This window comes from Agelaius phoeniceus, chromosome 6, assembly GCF_051311805.1.
Source record: "Agelaius phoeniceus isolate bAgePho1 chromosome 6, bAgePho1.hap1, whole genome shotgun sequence".
NCBI lineage: Eukaryota > Metazoa > Chordata > Aves > Passeriformes > Icteridae > Agelaius > Agelaius phoeniceus.
In genome coordinates this window covers 36,595,436-36,614,640 of record NC_135270.1, presented here as the reverse complement: position 1 = coordinate 36,614,640, position 19,205 = coordinate 36,595,436, and the positions used below count along the sequence as shown (strand labels likewise).

At 36.4% G+C, this 19,205-nt stretch overlaps 1 protein-coding gene across 2 annotated transcripts in view; it reads left to right on the top strand.

Annotated features, from left to right (window-relative positions):
- Window positions 1-19,205, top strand: part of PRKD1 (protein kinase D1) — a 112,968-nt gene that overhangs the window by 79,057 nt on the left and 14,706 nt on the right. For both annotated transcript variants that reach the window (XM_054635110.2, XM_054635109.2), the window contains 10 exons: window positions 4,287-4,497; window positions 6,162-6,239; window positions 9,205-9,409; window positions 11,878-12,001; window positions 12,775-12,852; window positions 13,428-13,707; window positions 15,915-15,967; window positions 17,046-17,118; window positions 18,070-18,176; window positions 18,599-18,760. In XM_054635110.2, the coding sequence (XP_054491085.2) occupies window positions 4,287-4,497; window positions 6,162-6,239; window positions 9,205-9,409; window positions 11,878-12,001; window positions 12,775-12,852; window positions 13,428-13,707; window positions 15,915-15,967; window positions 17,046-17,118; window positions 18,070-18,176; window positions 18,599-18,760 (1,371 nt within the window). The remainder of the gene's footprint in view (window positions 1-4,286; window positions 4,498-6,161; window positions 6,240-9,204; window positions 9,410-11,877; window positions 12,002-12,774; window positions 12,853-13,427; window positions 13,708-15,914; window positions 15,968-17,045; window positions 17,119-18,069; window positions 18,177-18,598; window positions 18,761-19,205) is intronic.

The window sequence follows — 19,205 nt, the reverse complement described above, 5'->3', positions numbered from 1 at the left end:
CTTCTTCCTGCAATGACTGTACAATGATTTTATGCTTCTGGCTAATGTGGACAAATTGTTGTGTCTTCTAGTAGCTTTCAATAAAGCTCACCAGAACTCACATGAGGGGCTTCAATGTATTCCAAAAATTCAAAGAACTTGAACAAGAAGATGAAGAAGCAAGCCATCAGTTAAATAAAAGTCATGGGGAGTGCCCCATGTTGGGGAAAAGATTGGCACATCTGCCTTCTTGGAATTAAAAAACCAAAAAAAACCTAAACATTTTCTTTTTTTTCCCCCAAATTAAGAGTAAGCAAACTGGATTCTATTAGATATTGTCACAGTTAAAACATTATTGAAGTATCTGGATGTGATCAGTGTCACTGGCTTAGTCAGACCGTCCAGTATTCAGTACATGCACACATTTCTTGGTGTTTGTTGTCACTTGAAAAATCATACTCTTGAGCTCTTAAAGTATAGATTACCTTGCTGGGATGATTGTTCTAAAGGACTATTTAGTATTTGGAACTGTGCAGGCTGTTAGTTTCCATGGTGTAATCTGGTTAAGCAATCATTTCCTGGGAAGTTTCCAGACTTGCTGAGTCAGTAGTCTGGCTGGCTACCAGGAAAAACTCATTTATCTTTCTAACAAACGGAGGAGGTGCTTTGTGGAGGAGATGCTTGCTTTTCCAGTGAAAATAGTATAGTTCCTGGTTTCCTATGCTTTCAGGGGCTTAACATTGCGGCATCTGATGCTGGGAGAGCTAGAAGTTAAAGAGTTGAGGCATCTTGACAGGACTTTCAGACAATTTTGGGAGGAGAAGCTTATCTGGCAAGAGAGAGAGGTGCTCCTCCTAATCAATCAGTCATCAGAGGGTGTGGAAGATGCTCCAGCTGCTGCTGCCATGAGTTATCTGTCACCAGCTTCCCTTCCCCTGCGATCTTTGAGCAGGACCCAGGGGGCACATTGCCTCTGGCTGCAAGAGGGAGGGAATGGAGTCAGGCATATCAGGACTGGCCATACAGGAGTGAGACCAGATCCATGAATTCTGATGTCTTTTCTAGCATGGGAGAAGGTAAAACTTGGCTTTACCTCTTGACCTTAAGTCACTGTAAGTTGAGGATTGCTGGTGCCTTACATGGTGTGCTACAGTACTGGCACATAGCAGCCCAGCACTTGTGGAATGGCAAAGAAAAGCTGAAATACTTTTCTCTATAAATTTGACTTGAAGACTGACATCTAGCAGTAGGTTTTCCAGTGTTATATGTTTTGTTTAGTATGCATTACTGCTTGAGCTGTAGAGAACACTTATGAATTACTAACAAAAGCTTAGTTAATTGTCTGTTCAGGAACACAACTTTGCAGCCATGTGAAATGAGACTTGAAGTAATTATTTCAGAAATATAACTGTGCATTGACTAATACAAATTTTGAGAAAAAACCACTACCAAACAACACAACAAAAGCTTTATTAATCATAAGTCTATTTGATCAAGGCTGATGGTATGATGAGTAACTGTTTCAGAGTTATCTCAGAAACAATCAACTCAATATAGAGCATCTAGAATTCACTTTTTGTTCAACCTGACGTTTTCTCAGAAACATACACTAGCACATTAAAACTGAAAAATTTGCCATCAATCTGAACAAAAAAAAGCAAATAATTTGCCCCATACTTGTACTGTACCACACCTGAGATTTGATCAGACATCTAGGTCAGAGCCAAAGCTGTAGGGAAGACTGTCTCTCTCTGTTAAACATAACTGCCCAAGATTAGTCTCAGTACATTTCAGCAACACAGCTGAAGTTTCTAAAATCTGCAAGGCATTTGGTGAGGAAAACAGCCAAACCAGTTTTCTAAAATCTTTTAAGCATGACGTCACCTAGGTATAAATAATTTGGACTTTGCAGTATTCGGTAGCCAAAATAATTTTTGATTAGGCAGAATTTGAAAAATGAAGGCAAAGAGTGATCATAGAAAATAGGTTTAATTTAGATTATATTAGTTGGGATTCTAAGACAGATGATAGCATTAGGAGATATTTGAATCACTTTTACTGCAGGCAAGGGTAAGTTTGTCAAGAAATAGCTCTAGTGATAAGAAAGGTAAACTGAAATATTAGTTTGTTGCAGTGACATAATGAAAGCAATCATTAGAACTCTTTTCCTTACCTAGTCTCACTCCGTTTCAGTTAAACTTCATTTTAAGAGACTAGCATCACTACATGTCCACCAAATGTCTTTGCAAGTAGTGATTAGAAGTAAGAACCCTTTAGGATTTTTTTTATTCAAAAAGAAAATATGTACATTAAATTGTAGTATGTCACAAGTAAAACTCTTCTTGTGGACACTGAAGAGCAAACTCAGGGCTAACTTTCTGGTTATAGGGTAGGGTTGAGGCTGTAACTTGTAAGGCACTGAACTAGGACTATGAGCTAGCATCAGTCTGGACCAAAATTGTTTCTATTCTACACAGGCATAAAACTCTGAGAACTGCATTTCTGTTTCTCACTGCTCCTTGTGAGCTTTGCCCCGTCCACAGACACTGAGGGCTGTAATTTCCTGCTAGCTGAGCAATGCAGTTTGTGCAGAATATGTGGCTCATTCTTCTGTCCTGATGGTCTTCTGCCTTCCCTTTTGCAGCCTGTCCATGTTGACTTCATAAAACTTAGTGCAATCTGCCTTAGAAATATTAGGTGAATTTTATGAGTAGGTAATGAATATGGGAGAAATTTTATCTCAAATTGAGACTAATTAATTGTTTGGATTTTTTTAATATGCACAAGTGCTTTGCAGAGCATGAAGATTTAAACCTCAGGAAGTAATAAACCCATAATATCAGAGTATGTACTCAGAGTTTTTCCAATTTTATTTGTGATAAAGAAAAGACAGATGCTTTCTTCTTTCAATCTAGTTTCTTTGTGGTAGCCATATGTACCTGGCTCATACAACGTATTTTGCATATTTTTCCTTTATTTGAAAGGACTGTGTTAGTACAGTGGATCTTTATGCCTCTTGGAAAAGACACCTAATTCTACAGTATAATCAAAGAATTCATCTTTGCAGCAAGAAATTTTTTTGAACTTTGTAAGGAAGAAATTTTTTTTCCCCCCATGGTAAATACGCTGTGAAGGCAAAGCCAGAAACTAATTCCTTAGGTGGTTCTACCATTAAAATGGCTTCTCAATTCCTCTTTACTCCAAAAGATAGAAGCATACAAAAATGTATTTTTCTATATTTTCATGACTGGGAAATAGTAATCAGATGGAGGAATTTCTATAGCATTATGTGTTTGTATCTGAGCAGTGTTTCAAGTTAATGTGTACGTGAAGCTTCAGCTACTACAGTTTTTGAACAGTGCAGGCTCACTGAGTGATTTGTTTTCTGGTGTTCAGTTATCTGATTATTTGTGGATGATAATGAGAAGGTGTTTTAAATAATCAAGCTGCGTTTTCTCTTTTTTTTTTTTTTTCCCTTTTTTTCTCTTTTTTTCTCTCTTATTTCAGTGTTAATTGTGGGTGTAGTTTGGTTGTTTCTCAACAGCAAGTATTAGAAGAAAGCAGTTTTCTAGGCGAGTTGTTTTCTAGGTCAATTATCATAAGTACATCTAAATTTAATAGAGAAAATATGGTAACTCATTTATTCCAGAAATTCTTTGGATTTCATGCCTTAAACTGTGTGTCTCACAAATATATATATAGATATATACACACAGATACACATATATATATATATATACATATACATAATAGGTATTTAAAAGGATGTGTGTGTGTATATATACACATACACCTTTAAATACCTGTTGTGATCTATTTTGCATAATCTAAACGTAGTAAGGTTAGCAATAGCAAAAATTATAAAGAAATATTTTTCTATCATTAACTTACATCCTACATGCACACAGAATAACATAATAATTTTTTACTGTTTATACAAAAATGCAGCCTTTAAAAGTTACTTTTGATGTAAAACAGAAAATAAGAGGTAAAAATGGTTTTTATCAGAATGTAAAATTCTTTTCTGAGAAATTTTGATGAGCATTTTAATTTTGATTTTTTTTTAATAAAAACCTGCTTCAGTCACAACTCAAAGTATATGATAGTAGTGTTGGCAAAAGGGTTGTTCAGTACCATTCAAATTTTTCATAAGCAGTCTGAGAGGGGCATGATGCATGTTCTATTAGTGTTTAAAGGCACTTACATGACTTTTTATGACATATGACAGCATTATTGAAGAGAGGGAATATATGAATATGATATTCTTTAAAAAATGAATACAAAACTCCTTTTTATGTATTTTACAGCAAAAGACACCATCAGAATCATACACGGGGCGAGAGAAGAGGTCGAATTCACAGTCCTACATTGGACGGCCTATTCAACTAGACAAGATTTTACTGTCTAAAGTTAAAGTGCCTCATACTTTTGTCATCCACTCCTACACACGTCCAACAGTTTGCCAGTACTGCAAGAAGCTTCTCAAAGGGCTTTTTAGACAGGGTTTGCAGTGCAAAGGTAAGTAAATATCCTTTAGGAACATAAAAGCTAAGCATAATAAAATTAATAAATTAGTGTTTGAGTGGTTACTATGTAGCCTTATTCATGATTTCCTCACTAAACTGTCTGCATGTAGGCACATGTACAATTACACTGGATTAAGCTGCAGTCAAAATTACAGTAATTGGTGTTCTGTAGGAGCTGGCTGCGTGGCTGTTCATTCTTACCCTTTGGTGTATGTGCAGTAGCTCACATTTTTCATTCAGGTGTAAATGATCTTGTATTTGACATAGGGGAACCTGTGCTTACAGCAGAATAGTTAACATAATGGACTATATTCTTATCTTCATTGTTGATCTACAAAGTCCTGTGTGGAAATTGAAGAAGCATATGCCTGAGCCTCAGCAGCTCAGTGCTTTGGGGAAGTTGTAATGGAAGTAAAATACGATGGGGTTGTATGAGAATTTAAACCCACATTTTTTGTGTGACTAATGTGCTCTCAAGTGTCATGGCATTGTGTACCTTAGTAGGTGCTGAAGTGAGTCAGGCCCCTTGGATTGTAGCCTAGATTGCTGGCTCACCTTAGCCAGCCTTAGCCAGTAAATACAAAGCATTGTGCATGCTATGGGGTCGGAATGGCGGCTAATGGAGGCTTAAAATCACCTTCCTTCTATTACAATAAATAATAACTATCATAAAATGAATCAGTATACTTTGTGTTACTTCTCTAAACTCTGCAAAATTCAAAGTTGCATTAATTTAGCTTAAGGTGTGATTCTGATGCAATTTAACTAAAATAAAATATCTATCAAAGCATCACCTATTTCAGTTAATTTTGAATCCCGGTGATCTAAGCAAATATTAACCTAATTGAAAAAAAAATTAATATTTATCTGTAGTTTGGCACTCCTGTACCTCTAGTTGGTGTTTGGATCAATCATAAATAATTGCAAGGTATGGACAGCCTTAGAATATTTTTTCTTTTTGTCTCTGGTTTTCCTGGTGTGTTAATAACTTACAACTCTTAGTTTAGGTAAAATGTGTTCATAAGCCAAAAGAAAACAATTCCCATGACATATAGTGAAGTGCTACTTATACATATGGAAGAAGTAAAAAAAAAAAAAATTTGAAAAATAGGGAAAGGACTGAAGGAACCCATAGTTGGAAGCTGTCCAGAAGTTGCCTTGTGATGTAAAAAACCAAATATTTTGTTTTGTGATGTAAAAACCAAAAAATTTCTTAAAATTGTTGGCTAGGGTTCTCCTGTTTCAATTTTCAGTCATCAGTATTTCCTATGTAGTCAGTTCCTTAAACTGCAACTGATACACTGCAGCCCATTCTGCTTCTTTCACTGGAAAGGCAGCTCTGGCTTTGGAGCCAGGCACTTGTGTCTCCTCATCACTTGCCTAGATGAGCTGAGCACCACTTTGGCTGCTGTAGTGCTGTTGCACCCAGCTACCCTTGGAAAGGCATCTTTTCCCCTCAGAAATGTGCTTCTAGCATCTTCATCCTGTCCCTTCCACTGACAGGCAGCATGGAGCCAGGCTAGTGCACACTCTCTGAACATACGACTTGTATTAATGAAATGATAGGGCCTAATAGCTATAGGCTGGGTAGCAGGGAAAATATAATTGTGTCACTGAAAAAGAAATAATTTGGCTGTTTCCCTTTTCACTTACCAGATTGTAGATTCAACTGTCACAAACGCTGTGCTCCAAAAGTGCCAAATAACTGCCTGGGGGAAGTTGCCATTAATGGAGGTAAGTTGCATTTACAATTGTTCCTGTCATTGCTTAAACCATCAATTAAATAAAAGAAATGTAAAACTGTGACGTGTACAAACACACATTTTTCCATTGCTTGGGAGTAGTCTTTCCTCTGCAATATTTCTGTTATATGTTGAAGATGAAGTGTGGGAGGAATGCTGCAAGTAGCTCATACACCATCCTTTAGGAGAGTTTCTTCCAAAAGGGTAGCACTGGCAGACAGGCTAAGCTGTGCCACGGAGGTGATGTCAGCAGCAAAATGGCCCCGTGATAACACCTGGTAAATGCAGAATGCCAGAGGAAAGCCAAGCATGTGAGAAGTTGGCGCTCACCTGTCAGCTAGAAGCACAACATGTTCTTTTATTGGGAGTGGAGAAAAAAGTGGTTATTGATGATCTTCCTGAGAAGGAAAAACATACCTAGAAGGACTAGGAATGCTCTTCAGAAAAAAAATCCACCATTCACTGGTGGCATAAAACTAATCATACCAGCTGCCACAAATCAGGTCTTGACTATCTGCTGATTTTCCCATGCATGTGCTGCTGGTGTTTAAGTATAAGGGTGTATGGGTAGGCTTGACAGACAGTACTGGAGAAAAAGGAGTGGCTGTAGATGAGTTGTTGATTGCCTTGAAAATGTCACTTTCCTGTGTGGTAAGGGAATGAGAAATGTGGTGAAGTGCTCACTTTCTGATGTATATTACTGTGTTGTCAGCCTAAACTGCTTCTGAGGTAAAGTATTAACTTATGCTGCCTTCTTTTTCCTTTAAATCAGTGGTCTACTTTATTGAAGGCATATCAAGAAAGTCCAAAATTAGGAACATTAACCAATATTTTTCACAGTATTTCTCATAGTAGTGTTACTGTATCACTATGAAGTTTTTATGTTTAATAGGAAAATTCCTACAGGTACTAAGTATTCCACTTGAAATGTGACAAAGTGCATGATTTTCTGCAAAGTAGATGATGTCTTGCTATTGAATGTCCTTTCTGATGCACTTCTCATTGGACTCTTGGAGTCACTGTTTTTTTCTTTTTTTTTAGTCTTGCACCATTTATACCTCACTTAACTATTTTAGTCTTGCACCATTTATACCTCACTTAACCATAAACCATCCTACAACACAACTATTTCTTCAGGAGTGCAAGTAATGTTGCTAATGGAAATTTGTGGTTTGGTTTTCAAAAACTAAAATATACACTATGAAATGTTAATTCCATTGATAGGAGTGTAAAGTTTGCCCTGAGATTTGTAGTCAGAGAAAGTAACTAAATCTCATAAATGATAAACATTTTTCCACATAGATGCAGTTTTAGAGAGAAGTGATTGATCTAAAGTGCTGTGAAAAGACAGGAAAGAACATAAATTTTGTTTCTGCACAATGGAACTAAATGAACAAATTTTACATTTGTTTCTGAATTACTCCTCCAAATTCCCCCTTTCCATCTGAGGCAGGTGTATTTCATCCCTACAACATACCCCCTCTGCCCTCTCCCCACCTTTGCTACACAAGCAACACCCTACTTTTGTTTGAACTTTCCTCCTGACACGTGAATCTGATGCTGAGCTCATGGGAAGTGATAGTTTGTCTCAGGACAGCTTGTGCGGAGTCACTTGGGGTGAGAACACATATTCTGGGCTTATTCCAAGTATATTCCTTGAAGATTGCAATCTTAAAATTTATAGAACTTGGCTTTTATACACCAAATAATATTCTTAGTATGGTATACATAGAATCCTTATAGAACTCTGAATTGTGTGTCCTGAATGATTGATAGAGGGTCCCTGGGATTAGCAAGGGCAATTTTATCTTGTATCCCATTTGTATTTCCTCAGTAATTTGGTTCACATTATTTTCAAACTTAATAAACAAAATACAGTATCTGTCATTTTGTCCATCTGCTGTGTGATGCATCTTCCCTGAAATAGTAAGTGAAAGAAGAGTTGAGTAATGAAATTTCAAGTGTGGTCCCATTAGTAAATGTAAATTTTAAATTATATACAGAATTAGTAAATGTAAATAGTAAATTATATACAGAATGTAAGGAGTTATTTTTAACTAATTGCAGGCTTATTAAAAATAGGTATTTTAAAAGTGTTGTAGGAATAACAAAGAGAGAGAGAGAGCTTTGCACTGTGGAGTATCATTCATGACTGAATGACTGGTTCTGCTAGAGATGAAGTATGTGTCTCTTAATCACACATCAGTAGTTGATATCCAAATATCTTAAGACTACTGTACATGAAAACAAACTTTTCTCATGTGTCCTTCTAATTTCAGTGAAATGCCATCAATTCCAAACATTTTGCTGTCAGACAATTCAATATGCTTCTTCTTGTGTTACACTGGCTGTCAAGAACCTTCCTCCACACAATTAGGCAAAAGTTGCTAGGAGAAACTATTTGATGTGTTCCATGTGATTTTAACCTTACTTCAAATTTCTGAAACATTGCAACATCCCAGAGAAACCAATGATGTCTTTACCCTCTGACTGGACTAATGATTTTATATTCCAAATAAATCCATTCACAAGCAACAATGCAACAAAAAATTGTTTCTTACTCTGATCTTGCTTAGGCATATTTAATTTGGAAACAGGAAAGTTTAATATAATTTAAATGTAAGATGGATGGTGCTATTAATGCTATGCCATAGTCAAATCAGTTAAACCCTAAGACTTTAGTTTTGGTACTTGTTTAGTATTTCTTTTCTAATGGCAGGGAGCACTGTTTCAGTGATATTGATGATTGTGCTGTTTTGTGCAGACTTCACAGAAGACACTGTTCCTGTGCAAAGGAATATACAGTTCACATGATAAGTAATTGTCTACTTATATTGTATAGATGCAGGCTATAGACTTCCAAAGAGAACTTGAGTTTTTTGGAAGCTTAACATTGCCAGGATGTCGTCGTTGGAGTATCACATGTTTTTAGATAATAACTTGAAATTGTATTCCAGACCTTCTTAGTCCTGGGGCTGAGTCTGATGTGGTTATGGAAGAAGGGAGTGATGACAATGACAGTGAAAGAAACAGTGGCTTTATAGATGACATGGAAGAATCTATGGCTCAGGATTCAGAGATGTCAATAACAGGATGCCATAGTGACAATGGAGAAATGCAGGATGCTGATCTGGATCACGATGAATCTAACAGGATGATCAGGTGAGCTGGGGAATGAGTGTACCTTCCATCTTCCTTTGTATTTATTTGTACAAATCATGTCTAGGGCTCAAGGGGGAATGTACACAGTCACTTTTCTCACTCATTTAGAATGGGGAATGCTGGTGAAATGTAGTGAGACTGCTTCACTGGTTATATGCATTTGTAATTTAAAAGAAGTTTTATTGTCAAGTTGAAGTAGCATTTGAAAACTTATGCAAAAGTAGTTCTTACAGGTCTGTTCTCATATGAAAATGATGTGAAACTATTTGTGCATAATTACTAGTAAAATATTTATTTATTGTTTATTTAATTTCCGAGGCATTCTTTCCCTGGTTTAACAGTGCAGTGCCTTGACATTTAGATAAATAAACAAAACGTGTAAGTGGCTATGGTATAATTGGATCTAGATTTTTGTATTTTTAGATGCCTTTATTGAAAAGGAAAGTTTGACAAACTTAAAGTAGTAATTTGAAGCAAGTTAAAAAATAGATTAGTGTTTTGAAATGACTGTTCAGGAAAGAAAACAGGAACTGAGTTGTGCAGTGTACCTCAGAAGTGAATTAAGAAGAAACATTGACTTATTGGAACTGTCCAAATAGTATGGAAAAAATAGGGATTATTCCTTATAACTAATGAGGAACTTAAATGAGGAACATCAATGACGAAATTTAGGGAATCTAAAATGAATTAAGGAAATTTCAGCTGTAATTTCCTTGATGCAAGGGGTCTATAACTTATAAAACATTTTTCTTTCACATGTCTGTTTGACTTGCAATTTCCTCTTTTATTTTCCTTGTTGGGAGTCTCTCTCAGTAATATGTTCTTATTTCTTATTTATGTTCCCTTATTTCTGTGTTGCTGTCATACACCTGTTGCACTAATAGAAGGCAATCCATTTCAACAATGCGCGGTTTTACTTCATGCAGCAGTAAACTACTTCCATATTTATCTGCATAGATAGGTATGATATATGTATGATGTATAGACACCTTGTATCATTGGATTATGAGCCTGTGCTTAGATCACTAAATCATTGTCACAGAACATCGTAAATTTCCAAGTTTTATGAAGCAGACAGCATTGCAAGTTTTCAAAATAAAAATACCCAATTGTGCTAATAAAACATTTATAACTAAGGTACAGGTTTTACTTATGTAAGAGAGATTCCTCCAGTAGTACCTCTCTGCACTTATTTCTAAGGGTAGTTTCTGTATCCATGGATATTTTTTAAGTGATCTATATAAGGCAAAAATATATGTAAAAAATAACCTCTTGTCAGCCCAGACAAGAATAGCTGAATAGAAACTGCAGATAGTTAAATGATTTTTAGGCAGAAAAGAGATATTAACTGTATGTTATATATTTAATTAAACTTTCAGACAGTGCTTTCTGCATTTTGATGGGAAACTACCAATTCATAAAGCTTATTTCCAGGATGCATTACAGCGAAGCAGGGCCATCTGCAGACATCTACAGTCACAACAACTTTGGGAAATTAACATATTATTCTTTTCCTAACCACTATCAGCCCTTTTTTGTTGGAGTTGTTGCACCAATAGCTTTGCTAGCAGGGCATAATACAGAAGCAGTGCTGTGCTCTGTTTTCACAATGCAGCATCACTGTTTAAATTTCTGCCAGAAACAGCCAAGTATTCATGTCTAGGACTGAACAGATTGAGTCCATATTCCATTACACAGAATCTGCTTTAGGAGTTGCTAACTCTAACAGCAAGGATGATTGGCTAGGTTGTCTCTGGTTACTACCAGATTTTATCTGCTGGTGCTATCAGGCATGCTGTCACATTCCCATGGCTTCCCAGCTTACTGTGTGTTGGCTGAATGGCAGAAAGTTGCAGTGTGCATACCCTACAAGGCAATAGGGTTTCACCTTAAGTCTTTGACCGTAGAGTAGCTTAAATCTCTTTCTCTGAGAGGTTCCAGTAGATTCTCTGCTGTGCCTGGCCAGGGTGTGTGCAGCTGGGCAGCTGACATGTTTTCTACTCTGTAAAGTAGCATCACTCCATTGTGTGTTTGAGCCCAGGCAAGATCACAGGACAGTGATCTGATGGACAGTGTCTGTGTAGGGTATGAGAGATTCAAGATCAAGTACTGCTCTGAATCATGCATAGCACAAGCTTGAGCAGTGCTCCCAGAGCCTAGCTAAGGCCCTAGTCATTTGCCCATTTTCTTAGCTCATCCTTAGAAATATTTTGGAATAGTGTATGTAAGCATTCAGAAGGTCTCTGACGTTCCCTTGGTGTAGCATTACAGCCTTTTTTCTTTGTAATCTCAAGATAATTTGAATGACAAAACAAAACAGTGTACAAACCAGGTCAGCTAACAATGATAAAAATAAATGTGGATATTTTCTATGTGTGTGTATACATGTATTCTGATTTTAAAGGTTTTTTTTCCTTTCTGTCGAAAGTTATCTTCTTTTTAAAAGCCTTTAATGATTTATTCTTAAGCCCTTCAACCAGCAACAATATTCCATTAATGAGAGTGGTACAGTCTGTGAAGCACACAAAAAGGAGAAGTAGCACAGTAATGAAGGAGGGTTGGATGGTTCACTATACAAGCAAGGACACACTGGTAAGAATCGTTACAGAAGACCTGTCTTCTAGTAAATGCTATGTTGTAGTATAGAATCAAATTCTAACAACACTCAGACAATTTACAGTCATTCATGTAAGGCTTTTTTTTGCAATTTTTATGATTCCTAAAGTCCCAATACTTATCATAACTGGGACTGGCACTGCTTGTAAGAACAGGAGACAGTTAAAACATGCAAAAACCATCTGAATAGATCTGTTGCATTATCATAGGCAGCCAAATGTAAAATCATTCTTAAGGAAGTGAAACCTAATGTTAAGGGGTTCTGTAAAGTAGCTTTACTTTCCAGCTGCACTTTCTATGATACCTTACTGCCAGTTGAATTGAGACTTTTGTAAAGTAGGTTTAGTGTAGAAAAAGGCTATTTTCATTCTATCCTGCTAAAAAATGAATAAAGGCTTCAGTATGTGACCTTCAAAATTGAACTGGGGTGTTAGAAGGGATACAAAAAGAAATTTCAATTGCATTAGGATCATGCATATCAGCAAATTGTGCTGAATGTAATGCAGACAACAGAATGACATTTTAAATTTTTAAAACTTGTACAATTTTAACAGAGCTATTCCTGAAATAGCAGAACATAAAAAGAGGTCTATAAATTCTAAATTCAATTAGAAAGTTTTCATTAAAATCTTGTAATAGTAATTGGGTCTTTATCGTTCACAGTACATCTCTTCAAACTAAGGAAACATTTTGGCAGTGGTGCTTTTGCAAAATGAACATTTCATTAATTTACTTGTTTTTCACTGCAGAGAAAGCGACACTACTGGAGGCTGGACAGCAAATGCATTACACTTTTTCAAAATGATACTGGAAGCAAATATTACAAAGTAAGAAATATTTTTCAACCTCTTTTCATACCAGCAGAATATAAGGACTAAATTGCTAAATTGATGCTTACTAAAAGTGCAATAATAGTGTAACTTCTATCTAGGTTTTGGTTCTTCGGGTTCTTTTTATTATTTAAGCTGTGTATGTGTGTTCTGCTTTTCAAAAACAAGTCTCTGATCAGAAAGGTATCAGCTCACGAGGACCTATAAGATGTGTGTTGTGGAAATGAAAAGTTTTTATATGAGAAGTCAACAAGGTTTTATTTTCTAAAGGAGTTTTCTTAATATATGGATGGCCCTGCTTTTTCTCTGAAGGTACCTCTCTACTCTCTTTGATAAGTTCAGTTAAATAATTAAAGTTCTATTTAGTCTTGGAAAGAAACTTTTAGTATTTTACCATCAACAGTTGTCTGTGTCACAGAGTTTCAGGTTACAAGAGGCTTTTTGTTTGTACAAGAAGCATGTGGTAAAAGGCAACAACTGATATCATAAACTAATCAAATAAAGCTCATGCTGAAGTTCTTTATATTGATAATCTTTGCACCACAGAACATAAAATATTTTTTTCATTTTAGGAAATCCCATTGTCTGAAATTTTGTCTCTGGAACCTGCAAAAACTTTCACTTTGTTGCCTCAAGGAGCCAATCCTCATTGTTTTGAAATAAGCACAGCAAATATAGTCTATTATGTTGGAGAAAACATAGACAACCTCTCAAGCGTTCCACTGAATAACAGCGTTATCAGCAGTGGTGTCGGCATTGACGTGGCGCGAATGTGGGAGATGGCCATACAGCACGCCCTGATGCCTGTCATCCCCAAAGGGGCATCCACGGGGTCAGGAGCCAGCCTGCACAGTAAGTCTGCTCATTTCCTCTGTTTCTGATAAGGAGAATCACCTCTCAAATGGCATTGCTCAGTCCTCTGCACACATTGAAAGGATGTATTGCACAGCTGGTAAAGGCTATTCTGTCATGGGTTGTCACTTGTCTTCCATATTTTAAACACCGCGGTTTCTCATCCATGTGTTGTCAGTAGGACATCTGTATTGGTATACAAGATATAGATATTTTAGTAAGCAAATAGTTATGGAATTAGTAAGGCTTCGAATTCAAGTTTATGTTGCTGGTGTGAGGAATTGCCTCCTTGTGCAGAGGGATGAAATTTTCTGAGCTCCACTTCAGAACTGATAGATTTTTTTTCTCATCCTGACTGTAATTTATGTTTCTAGCTGTCTGCAGAAGCAGCTCTTCAGTCTTTAGGTCACTGCAGCAGAGATGATATGCTCCCTTTCATCATATTTGGCTGTACAGCTGCCTCAAACATTGTCCCATGCTGAGATGAAAAGAGCTCAAGTGTGAAGAACAGCTGTTCTAGGCTCAACAAGGCATGTGTGTTATCCAGGACCAAAAGAACTGAATATATCTTAGCTTCCAATTTACATACCTTTGTGTAATTCTCTGGCAATGGTGACAGTTTATGTAAACCAAACATGAGACCTGTTTAAATCTGTCTTGGGTACTGATAATAAAGTACCAGAGATCAAACAATTCCTCACTACTAGCTGTGTGCTGCTGTGGTTACTCTGTACTTCTCTTCAGCCTAGTGAGTGTAAAGAGAATTTGGATATGTCTACATAATTTGGATTAGACCTTTTGTTGCAATATGCACCCACTTTGGCACTTGACATCTGGATGCTGTTAATGCAGCACAAATGCTAATGAGACCACAAGCCCTTCAGGAACCAAGTAATACAACAGGCTGTGGCATTGCTTCTCCAGGCACAAAAGCTCACATATCAGATTAGATCAGCAATGTCCTTTGCTTTCTCAAATGGGATCTTGTATAAAATAGTGTCAAATTCTGGATGTCATTTCTGTCAAACTAGTTGCCTAGTGCCCCTGGTTTGAGTCCACTGTAGCTAAACAAATCACCTAAAATACTGTACTGTGCATGACAGCTGTCTTATCTCCCTCTTGGGAAGTTTGAAAAATTTCTTTGCAAGTTAGCTATCTTTGGGTTATATGTGCAAAAATTAAGGTTGTTTGAGACCTTCAGAGCAATTTCTTGTGGACAATGAGAATGATAGCAACCTTCTTTCTTTTGCTCAAACTCTAAGACTTGTCTTTGTCCATGCTTTTTTTCATGTAAACACAGCAGTACATATATTTGAAGACAAATTGGCAATGATTAAAAGCCTCTCCATAACTGAAACATTCTATGCCAAAAGCACTCCTCCTAAGGAAAGGGAATAGGCCATGTTACTCATGTCACTTACAGCAACTAGGACTAGTGCTGATGAGTAGTAGCAAGTGTCTTCAGTGTGTAGTATAGGCCTTATAATAGGGGACACAGTTTTGAAATTTTTACTTAAACAAATGGAAATTCAGCATGAATGGGACTCTACATAGAAGTAGGAGACAGAAGTGACCATGCTCCACAGAAGCATGCTTTCCTTCCCAAAGTATTGTCTTTGTGTGATGCAGTTAGTAGTAGGCATATGCTGAATTTTGCCTCAGTAAGTTTGCAGTTCAAATGCTTATGACATGCTTATAACATCCTAAGCTCCACATTGATAGAAGTTGGATCTGGTGTTTCTTGTACTGCAATGCAGGTGCAAGGTTTTGTTTCCATTATGTCTGTTTTAATTTTTAAGTTTTAATAATGTCTGTTAAGCCAGTTGAAATATGTATTACTTGTAACAGTATGAAGTCTAATTTGAATGTGTATTTGCCTTCATCTGAATATCATCAAATATGTTGTAGGTGACTAAATAAATCAAAATTATTATTAAATCCCTAAATTAAATCACTAAATAAAACCAGTTTAGTTGCAGCTGTTACTTGGGTGCAATTCAAAGCCTCAAAATAAAATGGGAAAAAGCAATAAGAAGCTTATTATGAGACTTCACAATTAAAAAAATAGTAGACAAATGAGCTGACCTAATTGGTCCAATTTCTAGAGCTGTCAGTAGATACTGATGTAATATGAATGTCATTTCCTATTACTACATGTTTGAACTAAAAGCACAGCAATCTAAAGTATACTTTGCTTTCTTCCCCAGGGGATATATCCATCAGTATTTCTGTGTCAAACTGCCAAGTCCAAGAAAATGTGGTGAGTGTTCTCTTGATGCTGGTGCTAGACATGCTATTATTAAGCTGGCAAAGTCATTGATCTGCTTTTCAAGAGGAGTGTTAGGGGAGTTCCCATCAGCCATTTCTCATTTACTTTGAAGAAATTAACAAACAATTAGCTTTTTTAACTTTTGACAAAAACCATCTTCGTGGCACCTTTTCTCGAGATGCAAGAATTATGTATGGGTAATTTCACAGGCTTTAACTGTGGGTCTGTGTAGGATGTTAATTACCAAATGGAAAAGCGAGGTGTAGAAATACTGGTTCATGGAATTTGCCAACTGAACTTTGTAAAACTGATCACAAAACTTGATAAATATACCATTTCCTGTCATAACTGAGAAATCAGATATTCTTGGTTGTACAAAGATGAAACTCTATGTATGCAAAGGAAGAGTTGCATATAGTGAAACACATACATAGAGAATTCTGAGTATCTTTTACTTTAGGACAGTTGGACATAGGTCATGTAGTCAAGTTAAGCAGTCACACTGCTTGCTTTCTATCTCATGGCAGATGGAAAAAGTAGATTCTCCCTGCAGCCAGCTAAAGCTTTGGGACAGCTCTGGTAGTTGTCAGAAAAAGATTGCAAAAAGATTGCCTGCTAGGGATGTGTCCATTTGTTTCCTAAAAAGTAAGACAGCCTTTATTATGAGCTAGACCCTCTTTTACTCTGTTGTACATGCTTCTGGTTAAATACCAGGAAAATAAAGCTGAGCTGCAAGATTTGATGTTTGTTTGAGTCTCCCAAATGAATCTGCTAACAGCTTGTGCTTTAGCCTGTGTTACAGCACTGAGAAATAGTGAGACATGAGACTGCCTCTCTGGCACAAATGGAATATTTTACCCCTCTCAGTGAACCTGTTGAAGATTCATCAGCTTTTACAGCAGTTACAGTTACTATGGCTTGTAAGAAAACACACCGGAAATTTTTGGCAGATAATATATTTTAAATGTACTGTACTAAAAGGATGCTACTTCCCACTAGAAAAAGCAAATGAAATGCAAATTTTCTTTCCATATTCTTAGGGCTTAATATCTGTTGTTTGTATAAACAGGATATTAGCACTGTATACCAGATCTTCCCAGATGAAGTTTTGGGATCAGGACAGTTTGGAATTGTTTATGGAGGTAAGGCTTTGGTGTGTTGTAAAATTGTGCTTAAGATAAAAATTTTCTTGAATGGGGAAAATATTTGGACTCTGAAATGTTTTGTTGCAGAAATTAGCTGTCTGTTGTTTCATTTAAGACATATACGTTCAACAAAATATATGTTTAGATATACTGCAGAAATTGCATATATGTTTATATTTTGTGTTGACAAAGTAATTTTGTAGATTGAAGTTTACTGCCCAGTGTGGGTCAATGTCTATCAATAGCTTCATATTCTCTGTAAGTTCTAATAAAGCTGTTCTTTTTGAGAAATATAATGCATGAAAAAAACCATTATTTTCCCTCTGTGTTTCTTTACATATTCCAGTGAGGCATTTTTTTGTTTCTTCGGTAGCTTGTTAGAATTGTTTATCTTTTTATTTTCTTATTAATTTTTCCTCTCTGTTTTCTCCTTTTTTTCTGCAGTTTTTTGGGGGATGTATTTAGTTACAGCTGTTGTTTGAGACAGTGTGAAGTGAGAACTAACAACAAATTTCTCACTGAGGTATCTCTGACTCTCTGATAAACCTGGGACAGGCACTAACATGCCTGAAGGCTGTCACATATTTCATTATTTGCTAGTGTGGAGCTATCAGTGAAGAACTAAGCCTACAACCAGCCAGTTGCACAGAATGCAGCTGCAGCTTACACATATATGAGAAAATTAACTTTGCATCTATACTGTTGAAATGTAGAGCTAACTTTCTCATATGTTTGTTTCTTACATGTTTAAGTGGCTTTGTCAGGTGATAGCAAGTTCTATTGTCAAAGGGTAGAAAGAAGAGAAATGACAGAAAACTTTTAATGTCTTATCTGCCAACCAGCTCTGAGGATTACTTGGTTATGGCCATTTGTACAACCCATGAAAAGGGAACGCTTTTCATAATTAATCATGTTAATTGATAGAGAGCTTTTCTTTTATTAATACAGGGAAGCATCGCAAAACTGGAAGAGATGTTGCCATTAAAATAATTGATAAACTAAGATTTCCAACTAAACAGGAAAGTCAACTTCGTAATGAAGTTGCCATTTTACAGGTACTTTTCTGTTGTTTTTTACTGTATTAGCTCCATTATCTATTTCTGTAAATACCAGATGGTAATATAATGAATTTAATTTATAATCATTAGTGCCTTTGCAAAAATATTAGTATTTTTGCTGTATATTTTCCATAAAAAGCCAAATGGGTCAGCAGTGTCACACAAGGAGTTACAATTTCTGCAGTTTTAAGCACCAGACCACAATAAGGAAAATGTATGTTAAACTAATTTGAAATTCATACATTCTTCTGTACTTCCCGTAGAAATTTTGTCCCTGTGGCCTACAGGTTAGGCACACAGTTTAAATTACTGAATACTGAAACATTGTCTAGTTTAGGTGGCAGTGTGAAGTCTGAATATGCAATGATAAAAGCTACTGATCATATTGAGAAATCCAGTGCTGTATTTATCTTCAACAGAATCTTCATCATCCTGGGGTTGTAAATCTGGAGTGTATGTTTGAGACGCCAGAGAGAGTCTTTGTTGTTATGGAAAAACTCCATGGCGACATGCTGGAGATGATCTTGTCAAGTGAAAAGGGCAGACTGCCAGAGAGAATAACTAAGTTTTTAATTACTCAGGTAAGAAATTAATTATAGACCTGGAAGGACATTTGAGGTCAATTATTATCACTATCAACATTATGTTTCTTCTGTTTTCCTTTTGACATAGTTTACCTGGCTGGTTTATGAAAATCTGAGTAAAACAGGGTTGGTAAAACAGCTTTCTTTACATGACTCTATGTTACTATCTACATTAGTAACCCATTAAGAGGACTTAAAGCTTGACACATATAGAGCTGTTGGCTGCTGGATGGAGGGGACATCAACCTACAGTTTCTCATATGGTGGAAGAATTAAGCACAAGAAAGGAAAGCACTAAAAGCAAACTGTTGGAGAGTACAAAAAGAAATTTGGGCCTCTTAAACTGCCTGATATCAAACCACTGCAGTTCATACTATACACTGTTAAACCTATTTTCTGTGCTGAGATTGGATCTCAGTGCTACCTGTGTCTGAGTCTGGAT